Here is a 23,936-nt window from a genome sequence, read left to right as displayed (position 1 = left end):
ATGAAGCTCCTAAGGCTTGCTCAGCAAAAAAATGTTTGGGAACCTCTGCTATAGAGCAATGATACTCAAACCTGTGGTTTTCAAGTGTGAATAAAATGTTGCACATCTAATGAGGTGCTCTTGGGTTCTTCAAGGAAAATGTAGCTATTTGGGGGGTCAGGATGGAGACAGGCATGGCCAAATAAATGTGGGTAGTAGTGACTGAGAGAGCAAGCCTTCTCAAATGGCTGAACCATAAATTCTCTTTATACTGAAAACTTAGTTTAGTTTTGATAAAGGCCTTAGCTGTTTAAACATTAAATTTATTTTGCTTCTTAGTGGCTAACGAGGGATGTTTTAGGATCTAAATAGATTTGATCCACTTAGAACCCTTGAAACCACAGATTTTAATCTTTTTTTTTTGTTGTTCCTCAAAGGGAGATGTATTTAATTCTTTGCAAGTTATAGAATTTTGATGTTGCTAGGGTTGATAAGGATTTTATAAGATTCTTTTAAACAATTCCCTCTGACATACATGAACATTAAGGTCCCCATGGCACTTCCTCATATGAGAGAATTTTTTCTAATGTTTTCAGTACAGACATTCAAGTTACTGGGTTTTATTCTGAGCCCTTCCATTTAGGGCCTGTCTGCATGGGACAATTTACTGGCAGAACTATACCAGTATAATTGTACGGCTGTAGTTTTTGTGGTATAACTCCCCATGAGGACACTCTTATTCTGGAATAAATGTCTATGCAGGGAGCTATACTGGGATAGTTCTGCCAGTAAATTTAATTTCTCTGTGTAGGCAAGCCCTTGAATTGCTGTGGGAGCCATGGGTGAGGTACTTCTCTGTGCCTCCATTTTCTCATCTGTAAAATGGGGAGTAATACTTGCCTACTGCATAGAGGTGTTCAAGGATTAAGATTTCTGAACAGGTTTGAGATAATTGGATGTAAAGTGTTAAGTATTTCTTTGTGGCACTCTGCCATTCTAGAGTCTATTCAAATGTGAGACTTAAGAGAGAGAGAATTCAGCAGTATATTGGACCTTTTCCTTTCTGTTGGGGGACTTTAGAAGGTTCACATGTTGTAACAGTAAAAAGTTGCAAGACAATTGAATAAGTGCTAATTATTTACATTGCTTGCAAACCACTGTAGCATAACTTTTGGAGTGAAGAAATTTCCTCAGCTGTGTTTAAAACACTGTTACTACAGTGTGTCATAACCACAAATAATTGCTAATACCTCAGTTTTCCAGGAAAAGGGCCCAACATAGTTAAGAGTTCTAATTATCTCTTATTCTGGTTAGATGTTGCATATCGTGAAAAAAGAAAAGCACTTGTCAGGAGAAGTAGACAGTCTGTAATCTCTCTCTTGCTATGTGGTTATAAGCATCATAGGTGCATATAGCAAAGTCTGTTGCTGAAGATTTAAGGGAAATTCTGAGTGGAGAGCAAAGTAATAGTTCCAAGAGTTTTGTTTGGTGTCCCTGTTAGAAGTTCATGAACCTGCTTCTTGTCTCTTGTCAGCTCTGATAATCAAGGACCAGATTTTTTACCTGTTATCGTAACTAAAATTTTTCTTGCACTCAGTTTTGCTTTGTGTAGGGGAAAGATAAAGAACCAATTGGTTAAATATATGAAAATTTTTCATAAGGAGGCTACTAGAATATAAATATGGTGGGGGGAGAAGTTAGCTGTCTGATGACTGTAAATAGATCCCCCCCTGCCCCTTGATTCAGGCATACTGCATGATTTTTCTTCACTCAAGTGTTCTTCAAACCATTTCTTGAAAGAGTCCGTGTAGTTCAATATTTACTTGATACTAATAGAAGTAGTAATTTTTTTTTCTTCTATACCAGTCCCTAGTGGTAATTTATAACATGGTGTAACAATCAGAATTGCCTGCTTTGGAGCACTCATCTGATTTTAAAAGTGCAAGTCACATTTTCAACTCTTGAAATCTTTCTAGGTTGGGAGGTATGGGTCTTTGCTTCACTATCCCAAGTTAGGGAAGAGAAGTAAGCTGCTGTTCTGTGTGTGTGTACAAAACTTTTTTGTACAGCATGGAGCACATGCTATTACTGAAGTCAGAACATGTAAATATAGCCACATATAGCTGAGGATGACTACCTGAGCGGGCTGCTTGCCCTTCTGTGGGGAAAAAATAGGGCTTCTTAAGCATTCCATTTTTAAAAGAAATGGAGTACTTGTGGCACCTTAGAGACTAACCAATTTATTTGAGCATGAGCTTTCGTGAGCTACAGCTCACTTCATCAGATGCATACTGTGGAAACTGCAGCAGACTTTATATATACACAGAGAATATGAAACAATACCTCCTCCCACCCCACTGTCCTGCTCAAATAAATTGGTTAGTCTCTAAGGTGCCACAAGTACTCCATTTCTTTTTGCGAATACAGACTAACACGGCTGTTACTCTGAAACCTGTCATTTTTAAAAGGAATGCTGTCAAGGAATCATTCATAGTTTTCCATAAGTTCATAACTAATATAGTACTTAGAATCTTGAAGTGAAGTTTTCTTTAATAAATCTTTCCCCCTTTTCGTTATATCAATACATTGGTTGGTTAGGTACTTGAAAGCAGCACAACAAACAGTTGACCTTCATCTTCAATTTTTATTTTTTTTTTCCCTTCAATAATACTTCAGAAATACTCCTGTAAGAGCAACTACATGGACTGCATCAACAACTGGTCTTACAAAGCAAGGTAGATAAGATTTTGACCGTACCAACCTTGGCGCAGGCACAGCCAAGAATTTTTGGTAATATTGTATTTAAAAAGGAGATAAGGCTTGGTTTTGGTTTTACCTGCCAGGAAGCCCACAGAGCACAAGCTAAAATTTTTCAAATGTTGGTCCTTCAAGATAGGCAACTAAATCCATATTTAGGCCCTTAATATGTACGTGGCTTGATTTTTGAGCTGCTGAGCTTTTGTAACACGCACTTCGGAAAAATTTGTCCATAGGTTATAGCTACACACCTTGTCCAGTAAGATGTGGGCTTGAAACAGTAGTGTTGTTTTTTTGTTTGTTTGTTTTAAATCACAGATGATACCAGCATGATTAGGTGTTATGCCTGCTCTTTCACAGTGGCATCTAATTGTACTGAAGTCTGCTCAACTTTATCTATGCAGCTTTTCAAGACACTGACCCTCCTGGATCAAGCCATCTAATTTGGCACCCATCAGTACTATAATTGACTTGGAGTAAGTCTGTGTGTGTGTTACATTTGTTTTAAGCTTTCCCCAGGAATTCACAGTGCTGGAAGCTGGAAAAATTATTTTCAAAGAGCATCTTTGTCTTATGTGTGATAGAATTGAGTTTTAGGTTACTTTAAAAAAATCTTGACATGTATTCCTACTCCTTAGAATCATACTTCCCTTTCCTCCTCATCTTGTTTGATAAGGATAAAAGTCTTTGTGCCCTTTATTGATTTTGTATGACATATAAAATCATTTCAGTATTGTTTGGGTGCTGTTATGTTTGTTCTTACATTGGAAATACAAAAATACTGGTTTTTGACTTCCCAGTTTTTGCTAAAAAACCACATTTGGTTTAGTAGCATCACAATAACCTTGATACCTGAGCTAAGCCTTTCCCAGCTCTCAAATTGAGGTGGGAGGATATGTCATATTAGATATAGGGCTGTCAAGCGATTACAAAAATTAATCGCACTGAACACAGAATACAAGGTGTGCAGTGCAAACTTTATATTTTTTTTATTACAAGTATTTGCACTGTAAAAAAACAAAGAAATAGTATTTTTCAGTTCACCTAATACAAGTACTGTAGTGCAATCTCTTTATCATGAAAGTTGAATTTACAAATGTAGAATTATGTACAAAAAACTGCATTCAAAAATAAAACAATCAAATTTTAGAGCCTACAAGTACACTCAGTCCTACTTCTTGTTCAGCCAATTGCTCAGACAGACAAGTTTGTTTACATTTGCAGGAGATAATGCTGCCACTTCTTTTTTACAATGTTACCTGAAAGTACGAACAGGCGTTCCCATTGCATTGTTGTAGCTGGTTGCAAGATATTTACATGCCAGATGCGCTAAAAAAACTTTGTCCCTTCTTGCTTCAACTGCTGTTTCAGAGGACGTGTCCATACGATGATGGGTTCTGTTCAATGATAATCCAAAGCAGTGCAGACTGATGCGTGTTCGTTTTCATTGTCTGAGTCAGATGCCACCAGCAGAAGATTGATTTTCTTTTTTGGTAGTTCAGGTTCTGTAGCTTCTGCGTTGGAGTGTTGCTCTTTTAAGACTTCTGAAAGCATGCTCCACGCCTCGTCCCTCTCAGATTTTGGAAGGCACTTCAGATTCTTAAACCTTGGGTTGAGTGCTGTAGCTGTCTTTAGAAATCTCACATTGGTACCTTCTTTCCGTTTTGTCACATCTGCAGTAAAAGTGTTCTTAAAATGAACAACATGTGCGGGTCATCATCTGAGACTGCTATAACATAAAATATATGGCAGAATGCAGGTAAAACAGAGCAGGGGACGTACAATTCTCCCCCAAGGAGTTCAGTCACAAATTTAATTAATGCTTTTTTTTTTTAACGCACATCAGTCATCAGCATGGAAGCATGTCTTCTGGAACGGTGGCCGAAGCATAAAGGGGCATGTGCATGTTTAGCGTATCTGGCACGTAAATACCTTACAAGGCCGGCTACAAAAGTGCCATGCAAATGCCTGTTCTCACTTTCTGGTGACATTGTATATAAGAAGAGGGCAGCATTATCTCCTGTAAATGTAAACAAACTTGTTTGTCTTAGTCTGAACAAGAAGTAGGACTGAGTGGACTTGTAGGCTCTGAAGTTTTACATTGTTTTGTTTTTGAATGCAGTTATGTAACCTAATTTTACTTGTAAGCAAAAAAGGATGAATTACTCTCCCAACTTACTATTTACCTATATTTCTCCAGTGTCTCCCCATAACACATCGCACCTTATATTGCACTTACAAAAAAGCACCCATTGCTAATTATGGCCAGATCTAAAGCCTGACTAGAATGGGTTTTGGATCAGGGCCTAAGTATGGCTACAAAAGAATAGCCTTTTCTAACCACATCTGAGATTTAATTTATTCTTGATGAAGTCATCTTAAATCGTTAAGAGCTTGATTAATGTTGCCTTCGATTGTTTCTCTTCAAAGAAAGACATTCTTCTTGTCACTAATTAGGATTATGGTTAGAAATATGGCATTTTACTCAGCAAATCTGCTTTTTTAATGGCCTGTTAGTGAAATAAACTACTTTTTACTACTATTATTACCACAGAACCAATACTCATCTAGTACTGAGAGAGATTGCTGTCTGCCTCATATATTAACAGACTTGTTAATTAATTTTCAATAAGAAATCTTACTGGTGATGAAGGATAAGCCAGAAAGAAGTAAAGTCAGGTTTGATTTGAATATCCCAAGTTGAGGTTGCCATTTAGTGTATAAAAAGTCTTCATATTTGTTACTGAGCAAACTTGCTGTAGCGTCACTGAGAGAAAAACATGCCACTGTTAGACTCTCTGTTCATAGTAGACATGCATTTTATAGTGAAAGAATTGTATTTTCTCATTACTTCAAAAATTGTAAAAAGGAATGGGCGAGTCTCTGTCTTCCACATAAGTGGGAGAATTTTAGAAATCAACTATTAAACTGAGTTTGAAGTGTGAAAATACAACGTTTGGGGTGCAAACAGGGTCCAGTGTGTTACTTTTAGTGTTTTGCAGGGAATCGTAGTATGTATGTAGTATCTCAACACTAGTTATTTACATTTAATTAATTAAAAAGAAAAGGAGTACTTGTGGCACCTTAGAGACTAACAAATTTATTTGAGCATAAGCTTTCGTGAGCTACAGCTCACTTCATCGGATGCGAATCCAATGAGGTGAGCTGTAGCTCACGAAAGCTTATGCTCAAATAAATTTGTTAGTCTATAAGGGTGCCACAAGTACTCCTTTTCTTTTTGCGACTACAGACTAACATGGCTGCTACTCTGAAACCTTTAATTAATTGACTTCCAATTAATTCAAAGTAATTAAATTGTAAAGGCTACTTTCTAGTGTTCCCTAGTAAATACCCACGATAACCCCTCAGGTAAACTACAATTTTTGTAGGTTGGAACAAATATCTGGAGAGTGTCCAGACTAGCCTTTTAAAAATGTGTTAACAATTCAAGTTAATTGGCAGTCATTTTGATAGAGGTAAAATCTCTAGTGAAAAACTAATTAAGGTGACCTTTGGGCTTTTTGTGGGGGTAGGAGGATTTGAGTGAGCTTGATATTTTTGTTTGCTGCTTTATGATGTATAAAGAGTCTGAAAGTTTGTGTCTTTTACGTTACAAATATCAAGAATGTCAAGATTGGTCTTTCTTTGCTGGGAGAAATGGAATATAAGAGGGGTTTTCAGGAATCTTAAGTTTATACAAGGTGCAAGAAGATAGAACTTTCCAGCCTAGTCAAGAGCTGAATTTCCAATCTAAAACACAAGCTTTTTTTAGCACCTTTTGTTGTCAGAGGATGTAGAAAAAATGTTTGCAGCCTTAATTTTTCCATATTAAAAAGTAAAAAAGGCCATTTTTTTTTCTTCTTTCTTTTTTTATTGCAGGTCACCTTTAAATAAAGGTTTTAAAGGCATTACTATGAGGCCTGGAAAAACAACTGGATAATAAACTAGGTAACTTTTTGAATATTAGTGTCCCCCACCACAGCTCAAAATCCACTTACCACAAAGGAGTAGGCTGGATTTGAGTCAGGGTGGGTTGATTAGATCAAAGTGCCTTAAATTAGTAAGGAGAAGATCTTGATTTAAATGTTTTTTCCAGTTGTACTTTTTAGTTATTTCCCTAGAGAAAGGTTGATTCTTGTTGGTTGGTAACCATGAAAACATGTTAATTTGTAACTATATATCCTTTACACATAAGCCACTTCTACACTACAGACTTTGGTCGACACAAGTTATGTTGGCATAAAGCTGCTGTTAGTATATCATTAGTATGCATGCTCACTTGGCTCCTTGCATTGGTGCTGTACGTGCTTACTAGGATTCCATGTGGCGTTGCATAGTGCGGTGAACCGTGGAAAGGTATCCCAATGTTTGACCCACCATTGGCACCGTCTTTTGGGAAGTTTTGGCAGTGGGACAGAAATGCGTCACACGGGGTGTGTGGGAGCAGGGAGTCAACTTCCCAGCATGCAGCTGTCTCTATCTCATCATGTCATCTATGTCCGATAATTTTTGCACCTTTTAAAAAAAAATCCCACAGACCTGCACAGACTTCCTCACTGTCCACCATCTCTGACAGAAGCATGGAACCTGCACAGCTCTGCACTATTGTCATAAGCATCACAAGCATAGGACACACAGTCCTTTGGTATTTGCAGAGCCATAAGAAGAACTGAATCAGTATGGAATATGACTATTTTTTGGATGACAGATTGCTGTGGGACATAGCAAGGACCAATTCAAAGTCGGTGGTGTTCACAGAGCAGCTGCCAATATAGAGCACTGCCTCTGGGCTTGAGAAACAAGCACTGACTGTTGGGATTCTATAGTAATGCAGGCTTGGGGTGGTTAGCATTGGCTGCAGAACTTTTGCATATGGAAAACCACATTCCTGGATCTGTGTGCCAAGTTTGCTCCAGCCCTCCAGGACAGGGACACCAGAATGAGAGCTTCATTGATAGTGGAAAAGCAAGTGGTGATTGTAGTGTAGAAAATTGCAGTGCTGGATTGCTACCGGTCAGTGGGAAATCATTTTGGAGTTGGAATATCCACTGGGGGTTGTTGTCATGTAAGCGTGCAGGGCCATTAGTCGTCTCCTGCTATGCAGGACTGTGACTCTGAGCAATGTGCAGGACATAGTGAAAGGATTGGCAGTAATGGAGTCTCTGAACTGTGTGGTGTCGCAATAGATGGCATGCCTATCCCCCACAGAGTACATCAACAGAAAGGGCTACTTTTCTATGAAAAGAAAAGGAGTACTTATTTCATAGAATCATAGAATATCAGGGTTGGAAGGGACCTCAGGAGGTCATCTAGTCCAACCCCCTGCTCAAAGCAGGACCAATCCCCAATTTTTGCCCCAGTTCCCTAGATGGCCCCCTCAAGGATTGAACTCACAACCGTGGGCTTAGCAGGCCAATGCTCCAACCACTGAGCTATCCCTCCTCCCCTCTTGGCACCTTAGAGACTAAAAAATTTATTTGAACATAAGCTTTCGTGAGCTACAGTGAAGTGAGCTGTAGCTCACAAAAGCTTATGCTCAAATAAATTTTAGTCTCTAAGGTGCCACAAGTCCTCCTTTTCTTTTTGTGGATACAGACTAACACGACTGCTACTCTGAAACCTACTTTCTGTGGTTATGCAAGCATTGGTGGATCACTGGGGATGTTTCACCAACATCAGTGTTGGCTGGTCAGGGATGCTTGCGTCTTTAAGAACACAGGACTGTTCAGAAAGCTACAACCAGGGACTTCCTTTCCCAACCAGCAGATTACTATTGTCGTTGTTTACCTGTCAGTAGCGATCCTGGGTGACCCAACCTACCCTTGCACCCACTGTCTTATGAAGCCATACACCCGCCACTTTGGCAGCACCAAGGAAGGATTCCGCCAGCAGCTCAGCAGGTGCAGAATGACATTGAATGCGCTTTTGGTAGATGGAAGGGACACTAGTGTTGTTTATTCACAAAGATTGAATCTCAGTGAAAAAACATCCCAATGGCTATAGCTGCCTACTGTGTCCTGCATAATATCCGTGAAGCAAAGGGGGAAAGTTGCTATCAGGGTGAAGGGCAGAGGTGGAGTGTCTGTCTTCTGAGTTTGATCAGCCAGACACAAGGATTACTGGAAGAGCTCAGTGAGGAGCTAGGTGGCTCAGGAAGGCTTTGAAAGAGCACTTCAACAGCGAGCCACAGTAATGCATTCTGGTGTACTATGGTCTACTTTGCTGTGTTGTTTTGGGGCCTGTAAGAAATTGTGTGGTGCTTGTACATCTGACTGTACCACTGTCAGTGTACCTATTAATTTTCCTGTGCTTGTTGCACATTTATGATTATTACACTGTCACTGATCCTGTGGGTTGTCACAGTTCAGTAACAAGTAAGTGGGCTCAGAGCTGCTAGGCGCTCTGCAGCATATGTTGTGAACTAAAAGCTTACTTGTTTTCCAGATAATAGAATTTTATTCAGTAACAAAACCAATGCAAAAAAAAATCTGTGCAACTTTAAAAGCAAATACATAAACTAATATATTACTGGAACAGAACTTAATGAGGAGAAAGAACATTCATGTACATTTTACCTGCACATACACTGACCTGTGAAAGCCACGGTTGCTGTAGATGAAATTGTGGTTGTCCTTAATGCCCCCCTGATGCCATGTGGAATGTTGGGGGGTGGGGGAGGGAAGGGTGTAGGTAGGTGTTATAATGCAGTTCTTCATGGACTGCAAAGGGAGGTGAGCCCGTGATTGTTGAACTGAGATTCCACAAGAGCTTGCAGTATCTGTGTTTGCTACTGGAGAAGCCCCATTATGTCCTGTGCATCTCACTCTTCTTTTCCTGCAGGGACCCTTGGGCCTTTCTCCTGTCTGCTCTTTCCTTCTCCAGGCTGTCTGCTGCATTGACCCTCCGGGCCTTTTGCTCATGGTCTGACGCAGCATTGGCTTGCAGGATGTTATTGGACATATCATCCTGATTCCTCTTCTTTTTCCTCCTTACTTGGTTCAGGTGTGAAGGGGAAATCCCTCAAGGCTGCTGCTGCAGCAGCTGCAAATAAAACACATATGTCCACATAGTCACAACAAAAAGTGAAATGTAATCTTCAGAACTCCCTTCCCTTGCTCCCCTACAGTTTTCAACAAAGTATGCTTACTGGCACTTCTGCTTCTGAGTGCTTGTGCACAGTGCCATTCACAGCAGCTGCGGTGAGTATAGCCCACCAGGGGTGAGGGAAATGAGGCGGGAATTGCTCAGCTGCCTGAAACTGAGTATAGGGCAACAACAATGAATATATTGGCACCTGCAGGCAGTGGTGATTTTAGCTGATACCTCGCTTCTGAGGATAGCAAAGGCAGAGAGAGCACAGTTGCTGCTGGCATCTTGAAGCCGCCTAGTCAAGTATGCTGCTAGCCTAAGTACTACAATAGTTCCTGCCGAAGTTATCGCTGACTGGCATGGGAAAATGTTGTACTTTGGAGAAAGAAATAAGTCTGCCATCCCTAGAAACCTCTGGAAGAGGATTACAGAGCACCTCCATGAAAGTCCCATTGAGATCTCTCAGAAGGTTTCAAAGGACGTCCCTGTATACATAAACAAACTGCCTCTCATGACACCTCCCTGCCCTTGCCTAACTCTACAGAGGAATAAAAAACAGATAAGTGCTACCTCCTTTGTTGTACCACTACCTCTTCTAGTACAAGTAAATTAATGAAAAGTCAACAACTGTCCTGTTAAGTTGGTTCAAACATCACTGTAATGGGAAATAAATTTACACACTTACCTGAGATTCCGTCCCCTGCATCAGGCTCACCCATGCTCGACTGACTGGACTGTGGTGGAGCCTCAAACAGGTCCTGGCTCACAGCATAGGCATACCCCCTCCACTCCCCAGTCACATGTCCCTTATCCTCTTAGTCTTTGCTGTTCATGCCAGGGGCCTGTGACTTGGGCTTCTTAGAGGAGCCTGTGAGGGTGTGGAGGTCTTCACCAAGTATAACATGCGGCTCTTCGTAAAGGCATCAGGTCTGCAGACTGACATCAGATTGACTGTCAACCTCCCTGGCATTCTGATACACTTGACGCAGTTCCTCTACTTTCACTTGACACGGGTGCTGGTCCCTTTTGTGTACCCCTTCTGTATCCTCCATGCAATCTGCTCGTAGATGGCCACATTTCTGCACTGTAGCTGTGCTTGTGCAGTCTCTTCTCCTCACAGGCCCAGGACATCCACTATCTCCTGTCTACTCCAAGCCAGAGCATGTCTGGAGCGTGTAGCCAGTATGGTCAGCTGGCTATTTATGACAGCTATTTTGGGATGCAGGAACACACTATTTAACAACAATATAAAGGAACACCATGTGTTGCAATGGAAAAGAGGATTTATGCATGTGCATGGGGTAGTCAGGAAGGCATGCTGTCTTCTCTGCTGTAGCCAAGTAGCACATGTCTGTGTGCGTTCTGTGTTCCAAGAAACTTTGTAGACTGCATAGAAATAAGTATAGAAGGAAGTTTCACTTTTTACCTTAGAATGAACATATGATGTGATTAATTAAACTAGTCCAAATAAGAAGAAAAATAGTTAATTTGTTTTCTCTCTCTCTTAGGTTTGTAAATACTACCTTTGTGGGTTTTGTCCAGCTGAATTATTTACAAATACCCGTTCTGACTTAGGTAAGTGTTCATTTGTGCGGGGGGGCGTGTCATTCACTGTCATTAAAATGAAATTTAAGATGTCACCTGATAACTCCCTTCTGCTTCCAGATTAGTAGTTACAATTGACCTTTTATCTGTGACATGGGATATTCATTTTCTTTAGTGTATATTCTGTCAACACGTTGTAAAACTAGTTTTTTCAGGTCTGCCAGTAACTTGATTTCAGCAATAGCAATGTTGATATAATATCATGGATAGACTGCATAACCAACGAAAAAGTATTGGAGATTATTGGGACTCGGCAAAATCTAGTCAGATTTTATGAAAAGAAAGATTAGATTTGCAGGGTGCATTTTCAGAAGTTCAGTGGGCAGTGCATGTTTATGGGCACTGGAAAGTAAAGTGGATGGCAGAAAAAGAAGATCCTGGGTGGATGATGTGGTGTCCTGGGTGGATCAGAAGGACTATTCATCCACAAAGAGATTAGCAGAGGATCATGCAGAATGGGCTACAATTGTTACAAATCTCTAGTAATGGCCAAACCACAACAGAAAAAAAAGGAGTACTTGTGGCACCTTAGAGAGTAACAAATTTATTTGAGCATAAGTTTTTGTGAGCTACAGCTCACTTCATCGGATGTATTCAGTGGAAAATACAGTGGGGAGATTTATATACATAGAGAACATGAAACAATGGGTACCATACACACTGTAACGAGAAAAGAAAAGGAGTACTTGTGGCACCTTAGAGACTAACAAATTTATTTGTGCATAAGCTTTCACGAGCTACAGCTCACTTCGTCGGAGGCATGCAGTAGAAAATACAGTGGGGAGATTTTATATACACAGACAACATGAAACAACTGGACAGTCTCTACGTAAAAGAATAATTGGACACAAATCAGACGTCAAGAACTGCTGAATTGGAATTAATTTGCAAACTGGACACAATTAACTTAGGTTTGAATAAAGACTGGGAGTGGAGTGGATGTGTCATTACACAAAGTAAAACTATTTCCCTATGTTTATTCTCTGCCCTTTCTCTCTCTCTCTCTCCCCCTCCCTCCCCCCCGCACCCCTCCCCCTGTTCCTCACACGTTCTTGTCAACGGCTGGAAATGGCCCATTTTGATTATCACTACAAAAGGTTGTGGGTTTTTTTGTTCTGTTTTTTCCCCTCTCCTGCTGGTAATAGCTGACCGTACCTGATCACTCTTGTTACAGTGTATGGTAACACTCATTGTTTCATGTTCTCTGCGTATATAAAATCTCCTCACTGTATTTTCTACTGCATGCATCCGATGAAGTGAGCTGTAGCTCATGAAAGCTTATGCTCAAATAAATTTGTTAGTCTCTAAGGTGCCACAAGTACTCCTTTTCTTTTTAAGGTAAAGGGTGTGTCCTAAGACCTATCCCTCTCAGGGAGTACTATGCCTTAGTCCTGGCTAGAGAGAGATGCCTCCCTCTGCTTGGGATTCTCAGCTACAAACCCTCTCTATGCTGTTTTTGCAAGAAGGTCAGGAGGACCTCCCTCATACTTCTAGCCCAACATTTAGGACACTTACCTGGGATGTGGGAGATCCTTCCTTCAAGTCCTCCCTTGGCCTGAGTGGGAGAAGGTATTTGAACAGGGGATCTGCCACTTCTCAGGTGAATGCCTAACCACTGAGCTCTGGTGTTCCAATGTGGTGATTTCTTAGTCTGTACTGTGAAACTGTTCCACTGTGGATAAACAGGAAATTCATGGAAGCAGGAGGACTGGACCCCGGGTTTCCCACCTCCCAGGTGAATTTTGTAGCCACCAGACTACAGAATCATTTTCATGCTTGTGTACGCTTTTTCTGTCTCTTTCTGGCCCAGTAATTTGGCACCTACAGGTTTTGGTGGCAGCTGAGCGAGGGTTTTGTGAATTCCAGTGGAGTCTGATTCTGGAATTTATGTACTAGAGTGGCAGTTAGGTGCCTAAGTCTTTTTGTGAACCTAGCACCAAAAGCATGCTGACTAACTCTTCAGGAGTTTGTGTGGCTTCCCAGAGCGTGCACTCAGCCTTGCCTTCCTTTATTTTTAGGTCCATGTGAAAAAATTCATGATGAAAATCTGCGTAAACAGTGAGTATTTAAATTGTTTTAGCATAAGTTAATGCAACAATTATAAATTTGTTCAAATTGGCGTTCATAAAACCAGACAAGAAGAAGATAATTTAAGAGTAGCTTCATATATAAGCTGTAAATCATTTACCTTGTACTTTTCATTGTCCGTTTCTTTATGAAAAGTAATTTAAAAAAATCACAAAGTAATTCAAAAATTAATCATAGAAATGCAGGGCTTGAAGGGACTTTGAGGTCATCTAGTCCATTCCCCTTCTCTGAGGCAGCCCCAGTATAATTTGCAAAGTTGTAATTTTTGCTGGAGCTGTTAAAGCGTAGCAGTTTTTACATGTTTGTCACACCTCTATATTACAGAATGACACATGATCATTCAGTAAAAAACTTTGTGTATTTTTATCAGATATGAGAAGAGCTCTCGTTTTATGAAAGTGGGCTATGAAAGAGACTTCCTGCGGTATTTACAGAGCTTACTTGCAGAGGTAGAACGGAGGATTCGAAGAGGGCATGCTCGTTTGGCACTGTCACAGAACCAGCAGTCATCAGGTGTAAGTACAAAAGCCTATATTGAAGCAAAGAATTGTTCTTCACAGTGAACTCCGAATGTGGGATGTTCACTACACACACACTTTTCCTCTGTTCCTTTTGGTTTCTTCTATGTAGTTAAATAACTAATTAGCAGGGTAGTTGTTACTTTACAAGGATGATGGACTTGCCTAATGGAGGGCTCTTCCTGTTAAAAGTAGCATTTTTAATTGAACTTGTAACAACAAGGGTGGATTGCAGATTTTAATGGGTGATCCTCCTTTCACTGTATTCCAGAGAGACAGTCATCCTGCATCCTTCTAAATTAATACCAAAAGTGAAGTCTGAGTTCTACTTTGATAAGACCGTTAATTTCCTAATGTTCTTCACAAAATATTATTCTCAACCAAGGGAAGCCAAATTCAGTACTCTGGGTGTCAGAGGAGATTTGCATTCCTATTCGGACAGGGCGTTTCGAAAATCAGTTAGGCCTGGTCTACACCTAAAACTTAGTTGACCTAACTACATTGTTCATGGCTTTGAAAAATTTCGTGTCCTGTGCAACATTAGGTCGACCCAGCCTCCACCGTAGATGCAGCTAGGTAGAATTTTTCTGTCAACCTAACTGCTGCCTCTTGGGGACAGATTTACTCCAACAATGGAGAAACCCTTTTGTTGCTGTAGCAAGCATCTATGTGACTGATGTATCTGAGCACTGTCACTGTCTCACTGTAGCCTTTGTTCTGTAGACATGTCCTTAGGCTTTTTTATAGCTTTGGGGAATCAGTGTAAAGGGAATGCCATTGCCATTCAACTTATGTCTTAGTGGATTACCCTCTGTTTTACATTGTTTTTGTTTTACATTAGCTAGGCTAACAGTAACTAAGTGGCTTGGGACATTCTCTACTAGGCTCAAGGCAGTGTCAGTAACATGCCACAAGAAATGTGTAGGGCTGCTAACTGGAGTTCTGGTCACACATTGACTCAGCACTGTTCTCTGAACCTGGCATCTAGATTTGATGCTTATTTTGGGGGAATAGTTTGGTTAGAACTTCTCAGTCCACCTTCCTGGAAGCTGTACTGCAGTGGTTCTCAAACTTTTTTTTACTGGTTACCCCTTTCACATAGCAAGCCTCTGAGTGCGACCCCCCCCCCCCCCCGTTATAAATTAAAAACACTCTTTTATATAGTTAAGACTGTTATAAATGCTGGATGCAAAGCGGGGCTTAGGGTGGAGGCTGACAGCTCACACACACACACACACCCCCATAATAACCTCATGACGCCCTGGGGGATCCTGAACCTTTGCTGTACTGTTCATGAGATTCCCCTAAATAAAAATATGCAGAGTAAGAAGCATTTGAAAGACATTCTCTGCAGAGGGTGGTATATGGCTGTCAGCCAGGGGCTTAGCTCATGCTCCACCCTGCTGTTGCTGTTCTCAAGGGTCAAATGTTAAGAGTAAAGGGTATTCTGCCATTCTTGTGCTATCAAATTAAAACTCAGGAGTTACAATGGTGTGTGATGCCTTCAGAGAAATAGGATTAAAGGTGAATAAATTTCCTTTTCCTCCCACAAAGTGATAGTACAACATGTTGCAGCACTTGGACTACTCTGTACTTGGATCTACTTATTTATCTGATATCAAGTATGTAATTCTAGAGAAAAATATTAATAGGTGTGTAGTTTCTTAAAAACACCCATTCTTAATCCTTTGATTAGTGACTGAATTTTTTTTTTTTTTTTAATATTTAGCAGGCAGCTGGACCTACTGGTAAAAACGAAGAGAAAATTCAGGTCTTAACTGACAAAATCGATGTACTTCTACAACAGGTAAAATTCACCTTCTAACACAACTATTAATCAAATGCTCAGATTAAAAGACCCTGACAGGGTTTTTATTCTCCTTTAGATTGAAGAATTGGGTTCTGAAGGAAAGGTGGAAGAGGCGCAAGGAATGATGAAACTTGTTGAACAGTTAAAAGAAGAGAGAGAGTTGCTGAGATCTACAACTTCAGTAAGTAAAAGCTGTGTGGGCTCTGTTAGGGTTATTTCAAGGCTCAGTGCAAAAGCAGAACCTGACCAAATAGGCTTGCCACTTATGTAATCAGAGGTTTTAAAAGTTACAACAGTCCAGTTACTGCTTTCTTGTAAAATTTCTGTTTCTCACATTCAAATTTAACAGGCTTAAATACTACTCCTTATGAGAGGCCAGCCTGTATTTCACACAATACATTCATTAATTTAAAACTCCAGTTAGTCTTACTCAATATCATGTACTTTGTGAGATAGATAAATCTTGGATTTAAATTGTAAACTCATTTAGATTAGTGTTCTTTGCCAAAACTAAGTTGGAATTGGGAATTTATGAATATGTGTTGGTAATTTACAGAAAATGAAATATCAAAGATGCTTATATAGCTAAAAAATTAGAAAGTCAGGAAACTTATTCTAAGTCAATGTAAAATCCTGAAACGAAAACTAAATTGGAAAATGTAAAAAGGCAAGACCTCAGAAAATGAAGTGTTAATTTTTTTTGCCAAGTTTCTAAAAGTCTCTTAACTTTTAAACCTCTCCATCTAAGCATTGCTTGAGCCAAAACATCTTAAATTTGAGAATATTTTCAAGCCCTCTTCAGAAAAATGAAAACACTTGCATCCATCTTCAACTTGATCATGTATTGTTGATAGGCTAGTGAGCTAGTCACCTTCTTCTGTACCCCCACATGGGGGGGTGCATCACACATTTTAAGCAACACTAGTTGAGATCTTCATAATATGATGCTTCCTTTGTTTCCTGCATGCATCAAGGAGCGGTGAAATAATTTACAATACAAACATTTTAAACTATCATTGGCCATTTGAGTTGGCACCGACTGAAATGAATGAAGCAATTCACCTCTCATAGCTATCGTGCTGGCACTGTGAAAAGTCAGTCAGACATCACTGAATCAGTTAACCTTCAAAACATGGCCAGAGTGTTTCTTCTCAACCATAAAGGTTTAGAGACTTTGTTTTTTTAATATATAAGGCGACCCCCCTCTCTCTCCCCCAAGATGGATAAGTAAAAATGGTAAGAGCTGTATGACCCTTTCATAAGCTGACCCTGTATTTCAGGAGTTGGCAAACTTCGGCTCCTGGCCTGTCGGGGTAATCTGCTGGCGGGTCGGGATGTTTTGTTTACCTGGAGTATTTGTAGGCACGGAGCCCCGCAGCTCCCATTGGCTGGGAATGGCAAACCACGGCCACAGGGAACTGCGGGGCTCCATGCCTGCAGATGTTCTAGGTAAACAAAACGACAATGTATTAGATATTCAATTCAATGATTTCATAGAGTTTAAAATCATCAAATTTTGATGTAGACCCATTTATAAGTCGACCCCCGCTCTTTGATGCGTCATGTTTTTACCAAAAATATTCGTCTTATGAACAAGTATACACGGTAATTAAAGTTTGACATCTATCCATTGTCACCTCTGACCCTCCCTTACCCCACTAGTCCTTTTGCACCCCTCCAATGGGACACAAAGCATATTAAAGATTTTGAGAAAGTCAGAAATCCTGCTTGAAATGGAAATGTGGCTACAACCTTTATTGTGGTGAAGACACTTAACTCTCCATAACTGAGAACTTTCTTGCTAGCAACGATTAGTAAACCAGAGTCTGTTCAAGGATCTGTAGGTTCTTGGCTGTCAGCAGCTTCTCTTCTTTAAATCTCCCCCATGACAGGGAGTTTATCTCAATAGATAATTTCAGAGAAAAGCAACAGATTATCTTCTGAGCTACTAAACTTCTTGATTCCTGGAAGCTCACATGTTTAAAGCTGGACCTGATTAGAAGAAGTTCTAGCACCAGAAAGAAATTAGAGGAGATATTCCCTCCAGCTTGTATTTGAAAACAACAAAAGCAGTTAATTTTTCTTAAGTCTTCCTTGTGTGATGTTGCATTTACACTAGTTCCTAAATCACTTTCTTTAATTCTAATGGTCTTGTATGCAGAAGTCAGAGAGGTTGCCATCCTATAAAACCATAGCGTAGTTCAAGAAAGCTATAATTCAGGAGTTTATGGAAGTCTTTTCAAAACCTAGTATGATTCTAAATACTCATCTGCATTGAGTTAGCATGGTTAGTCTTGCAGTCTGTGAGAATTTGTTTTCTTTTGAGTTATTTGTCATACTAGGCATGATGTGTATGCTACTTCATAATAGCGCCAAGTTAAAGCAAGTAATTATAAGCTCTTTTTTAAAGTTGAAATTCGTAATTTCACAACACTGAAGAACAGTTGATAAAGTAAGAAGTAGTAAGTGCCTTAACTGGCTCCAGGTTAAAACTTTTCTGTTGTTCTTTGCTCTAACCACTACCTTCTCTTCCAGACAATTGAGAGCTTTGCAGCTCAAGAAAAGCAAATGGAAGTTTGTGAAGTCTGTGGAGCCTTTTTAATAGTAGGAGATGCACAGTCCAGGGTGGATGACCACTTGATGGGAAAACAGCACATGGGTTATGCCAAAATTAAAGCTACTGTAGAAGAATTAAAAGTGAGTATAACTTCTGTAATTAAAGGTAAACTGAAATTCTTTCTATATAAACTATTTAAGAATCAAATCATTAGCAGAATGCTTACATACATAAACTCAGGTTCTCAAAATCCATTTTTTGGCAGCCAAGCATTGCCAGCTTTGAATTATTTAAAGGTGAAAGGTAATTTTAGCAGTGGCACTTAGGCTCCAAAGTGCCTAGGTCCCTTTTGAAAATGGGACTCAGACTCCTACATCACTTATGTGCTTTTGAAAATTTTACCTAAAGTACAAAACAAAAAATGAAATTCAAATTGTCTGGATTTTTGTGCTGAATTCCCCCGCTAACCAGGCTGCTGAAGGTATTCAACACAACATGGTTTCAATTAACTTTTTTATGATTTTTTTTTGTGTGTGTATGAAATGCTCTTGGTATATTTCCTGGTTCACACTGGTATATCCCAGTGTGCAGTATCCTGAATATTACAAATATATTGGTTAAAGTATTCGCTGGAATAAGTTAATTAAAATATTCTATGTTCATTCTTTTATGACAGCCCGCAGACAGTTGCCTATGGTTCTTCCCTACAGACAGAACAGAAGGGTGTGACCAGCAAGCTCTTTTTAAATACATGAGATATCACTGCAAAAATATCTTACGTTTACTCAGGGACGCACTATAATGAAACATTTGGAGTGATATAAAATAACTACAAGAATGGAGTTTTCATACCTAACAATTTTCTATGTACAATATCCAGTTTACAAGGATACCTGTTTGTGTGTTTTTACTTTAATGGAAATATGTTAATCACATACAAACATAGAACTCCTGACATTAGCAGGGTGTTATCAGACACTGGAAATCAATATTATGCCAAGCAATTGGGGATGCACCATGGAATGGTAGCCTTGAGTTGGTGTTAGGCTCCTGAGAACTGAAGGTTTCAGAGTAGCAGCCGTGTTAGTCTGTATTCATAGAATCATAGAATCATAGAATATCAGGGTTGGAAGGGACCCCTGAAGGTCATCTAGTCCAACCCCCTGCTCGAAGCAGGACCAATTCCCAGTTAAATCATCCCAGCCAGGGCTTTGTCAAGCCTGACCTTAAAAACTTCCAAGGAAGGAGATTCCACCACCTCCCTAGGCAACGCATTCCAGTGTTTCACCACCCTCTTAGTGAAAAAGTTTTTCCTAATATCCAATCTAAACCTCCCCCACTGCAACTTGAAGCCATTACTCCTCGTTCTGTCATCTGCTACCATTGAGAACAGTCTAGAGCCATCCTCTTTGGAACCCCCTTTCAGGTAGTTGAAAGCAGCTATCAAATCCCCCCTCATTCTTCTCTTCTGCAGGCTAAACAATCCCAGCTCCCTCAGCCTCTCCTCATAAGTCATGTGTTCTAGACCCCTAATCATTTTTGTTGCCCTTCGCTGGACTCTCTCCAATTTATCCACATCCTTCTTGTAGTGTGGGGCCCAAAACTGGACACAGTACTCCAGATGAGGCCTCACCAATGTCGAATATTCGCAGAAAGAAAAGGAGTACTTGTGGCACCTTAGAGACTAATCAATTTATTTGAGCATAAGCTTTCGTGAGCTACAGCTCACTTCATTGGATGGATCTCTAAGGTGTCACAAGTACTCCTTTTCTTTTTAAGAACTGAAGCTAAACTCTACTGCAACGGAACTCTGAATTTATGAACTCCAACAGAGTTTAGCATCATCCTGGAGAAACTTAAAAGTGCCACTCAGCTGGAGCCTGAAATATGGGATGTATCCAACTTTAGTTAGTTGAGAGTTTATTTTTGTTTGGAATTCAGAAAATTTTCTTCCTTTCTGCAAGGCCTACTTTGTGGGGTCCCCAAGTCTTTTTTTTAATGTTAAATATTAGGTACTGCCCAAGTGAATGAACTACCCTGATGAATAAAGGACTTGTCCAGCTGACTTAAGTGCTATTAGGCAGGTTGTGCTTTGGTTTGACAATCACGTGTAACCCATTGAAATCTAATATGCCTCCTCGTCCTTTTATAGCAGTTTAGTGATGCCGAATAATTTCCTCTGAATAAATTTTATCTTCATTAAATCCTTGCTGTCAACACTTATTTTTCGTAAGGAAAAGTTAAGAAAAAGAACCGAAGAACCTGAACGTGATGACAAGTTAAAAAAAGAGAAACAAGAGCGAGAAGAGAGAGAAAAAGAAAGGGAGCGTGAAAGAGAAGAGAGGGAAAGGAAGAGACGACGTGAGGAAGAAGAAAAGGAAAAAGAGAGGGCACGTGACAGAGAAAGACGTAAGAGGAGTCGTTCCCGTAGCAGACATTCAAGCAGAACATCTGACAGAAGATGCAGCCGGTCACGGGACCACAAAAGATCAAGAAGCAGAGAGAGGAGGCGAAGCAGGTACCTTAATTAGGGACTATTGACTTTTCAAGTGAATTTATAATTGCATTCCATGCATATGAGAACCTCTAAACTATATGATTTCAGGCTTCCACCTGTAAAGGAATGGTTGCTGTCAAGAATTTTGTTGGCCGATCAAGGCAAGGACCTATGCTAACTTGATTGCATTTCTCTGTTTTGCTGTATGTAACAACTTTTGAATACCACATCCAGTTGATCCAAAAAATTCAGGGAATGTTCTAGACATCTCCTGTACTGACAGAAAAGAAATAAGAATTGTATGAAGAATGGGGGCACAAAGAAGCCTTAGTATGGGGAAAGAATGTGGGATAAAGGTATGAGCAGAGAGGAATTGGTGGGGGGGAGAGGTGTACTGAGCCCCTGGCGTGGGGTTGTGTTGCATGACTGTTTGAAATAGAGGGATATGAGAGAGTAGCACAAAGGGAGCTTGTGAGAGAGAATGAAGAAACACAAAGAGCCCCTTGTGTGTAATGTACTCAGCCTACTGATGCAACAAAAGCCTTATGTACACTTATGGTGGTGTGAAGATTACAGGCACTACACACCAAAGTGAAAGGCAGGCTGCGTCCACGCTTGTCACTGATTTGTAGCTGTGTGGCAGTGGAAGGGTGCTGGAGCTTTTCTCCACTGCCTCTCTCCTGCCAGAGCCTTTTGCTGCGGCAGAGAGAGCCTCTGGCAGTGAGACACTACACTGCTAAAAATAGCAGTGTAGATGTAGGAAGCACTACTTGGGCATGCAAAAAGCCACCATGTATGATATATATCCTCAGGTTCAGATGTGTAGGGTGCTCTACTTGACTCAACCATGCCTCACTATCTACACTACTGTTTATACCCATGCTAGCTGGGCATGCAGCAGGTGTAATCTACATACCACTTAAGTGTAGACATTCCTAAAGTTTTGCAACCCTTTAGTGGTATATAACTGCAAAACGTTTAGCCTTATTTATGAAAACACTTAAGTTTCTCTGTATTCGTAGTTTTGGAACATAAGGAAGTACCATTATCTCCCTTTTACAGATGGGAAACTGATGTACACAGAAGATGCATGACTTGCTTGCAGTCATACAGGAAGTTTGTAGTAGAGCATAGCATAGAACCTAAGTCCCCCCTCTCCATTTCCCACCCCACCCCCGCCACCCCCCCAGTCCTGGGCTACACCATAACTACTGAACCATGCTTCCTCTCTGATTTACATCTCAGTTGATCAGAAACTGCTAACCCTATAATGGAATAGGCTGATATCAATCTCATTCAACCCCAGAAAATACTTTATTATAATTCATATCCAACACAAAATACAGATTTTAAAAATAAAAATCTAATTTTGTACCATTAAAAATTAAACAATAAGTGAGCCAAAACAGGAGGTGCATTCAAACCATTGAACAGAATATGACTTAGTTGTTCTAAAAATGTGAAATCAGTTAGAGCAGACCTGCACAACATATGGGCTGCATTTGGCCTGCGTGGGCTCACTGGCCCGCAGGGGGTGAGTAGGCGAGCCGGGCGGGAGGGGGGATGACGAGGCGGGGGGCAGGTGAGCCGGCAGTGGGGCAGGGGTTGTTTCCACGGAGCGGGCGGCGCTGGGGAAGGGGGGGGTTGTTTCCATGGGGAGGGGGGATTTCAGCCCTCAGCTGTTTCCTTTGGAGTAATATGACCCTCGCCGCTCTACAAATTGTGCAGGCCTGAGTTAGAGGAAGCTCTAGGAATCATCACTCTGGATCAAACTGCTTGTCTATCAGGTCTCACATAACCTCTCCAGAGGTGGACAATTCTTGCTGTTTCAAAGGATGAATCAAAAGAGAAACTGCTATGTATTAAAACTCACCTCCATATTGGAAGTGGATGAAAACACCATGATTTTATATATGTTGATGTTGTAAGCATGATAATTGACATACACTTCCATCATAAAGTTTAAGTATTAATATTTTTAAAGCTCTGATTTAAAAATCAGTTTTAAAGCTTTTCCTGAGAATTATTTCTTATAGCTGTGGATGTTTGAATAAGGGAAGAAGGCAGAGAAGGGTGGACAGAGAGCTTGTGAAGTACTGACAAATGTTCCTGGAAGGAAAGAGTTTATAAGAAAGACTTGGTATTCCTCATAAATATTCAACCTTTTCTTACAAACCGGCATTAGAGCAAAATGGTAACCTAGTGACAAACGAATGAAGATTTTTTATTTTGAGTTGCAAACAACAGCTGATATTTTCTCTCTTTCAACTACTTCTAAATGTAAGGAGTCGAGATCGACGAAGAAGCAGAAGCCATGATCGGTCAGAAAGAAAACATAGGTCTCGCAGTCGGGACAGGAGACGATCAAAAAGTCGAGATCGGAAGTCCTACAAGCACAGAAGCAAAAGCAGAGATCGAGAACAAGACAGGAAATCTAAAGAAAAAGGTTAGTTTGTGTGAGATCTTAAGACGTGCAGAACTGATGTTACCCCCGAGACCTATACTTTCAGTCAAGGACTGAAAGATCTCTTAGGATCCCTTTAGAGATTCGTAAGCAGCCTGTATGTGTCGCTACTACATGATTTTGAGGCACTCTTCCCTTTCCCTTTATACCCTCCTGCCTCCTTGCAAAATGTGTTTTGCTTACTTACCTAGTGTTGTAATCCTCAAAGAAAAGGACACTACTGTGCAGTTCCCAAGGATTTTAGCCCGTTGACACCTGCTGGCTGTTTGGCTTTGGAAAACCCCACACATCACTCTAACTCTCTAAATATATTTGATTGCATCTTCTACTGCTGCCTTTAGAAGTGAGTTCTCCTTATTACCCTTGGACACTTCTGTAAATCTTAACTAGCTTCTCTCGTTGGTATGTATTTTGTTTTGGGTTTTTTAGCTGGACAGTCTTATTACATCTTCATTTTTTGTATACTTCAATCATATCCTCTTAATTTTCTTTGTCTAATAAACATAACCTTAGTTTTCCCTAACTTCTGAGAGCTTTCGGCATCCTGGCCTGCATCCGTACCATCTTAGGTT

General features: G+C 40.3%; 1 protein-coding gene across 5 annotated transcripts in view; it reads left to right on the top strand.

The window, feature by feature from the left end:
* LUC7L3 (LUC7 like 3 pre-mRNA splicing factor) overlaps nt 1-23,936 on the top strand; it is a 42,606-nt gene that overhangs the window by 7,137 nt on the left and 11,533 nt on the right. For all 5 annotated transcript variants that reach the window (XR_013347844.1, XM_077832894.1, XM_077832893.1 and 2 more), the window contains exons 2-9: nt 11,334-11,400; nt 13,449-13,488; nt 13,889-14,033; nt 15,766-15,843; nt 15,923-16,027; nt 18,382-18,543; nt 20,638-20,921; nt 23,186-23,346. Coding sequence is in view for 4 of the 5 variants with exons in the window: in XM_077832894.1 (XP_077689020.1) it covers nt 11,334-11,400; nt 13,449-13,488; nt 13,889-14,033; nt 15,766-15,843; nt 15,923-16,027; nt 18,382-18,543; nt 20,638-20,921; nt 23,186-23,346 (1,042 nt within the window). In the remaining variant the exon portion in view is untranslated. The remainder of the gene's footprint in view (nt 1-11,333; nt 11,401-13,448; nt 13,489-13,888; nt 14,034-15,765; nt 15,844-15,922; nt 16,028-18,381; nt 18,544-20,637; nt 20,922-23,185; nt 23,347-23,936) is intronic.

Source organism: Eretmochelys imbricata, chromosome 14 (genome assembly GCF_965152235.1).
Source record: "Eretmochelys imbricata isolate rEreImb1 chromosome 14, rEreImb1.hap1, whole genome shotgun sequence".
NCBI lineage: Eukaryota > Metazoa > Chordata > Testudines > Cheloniidae > Eretmochelys > Eretmochelys imbricata.
This window is presented reverse-complemented; position numbering and strand designations above follow the sequence as displayed.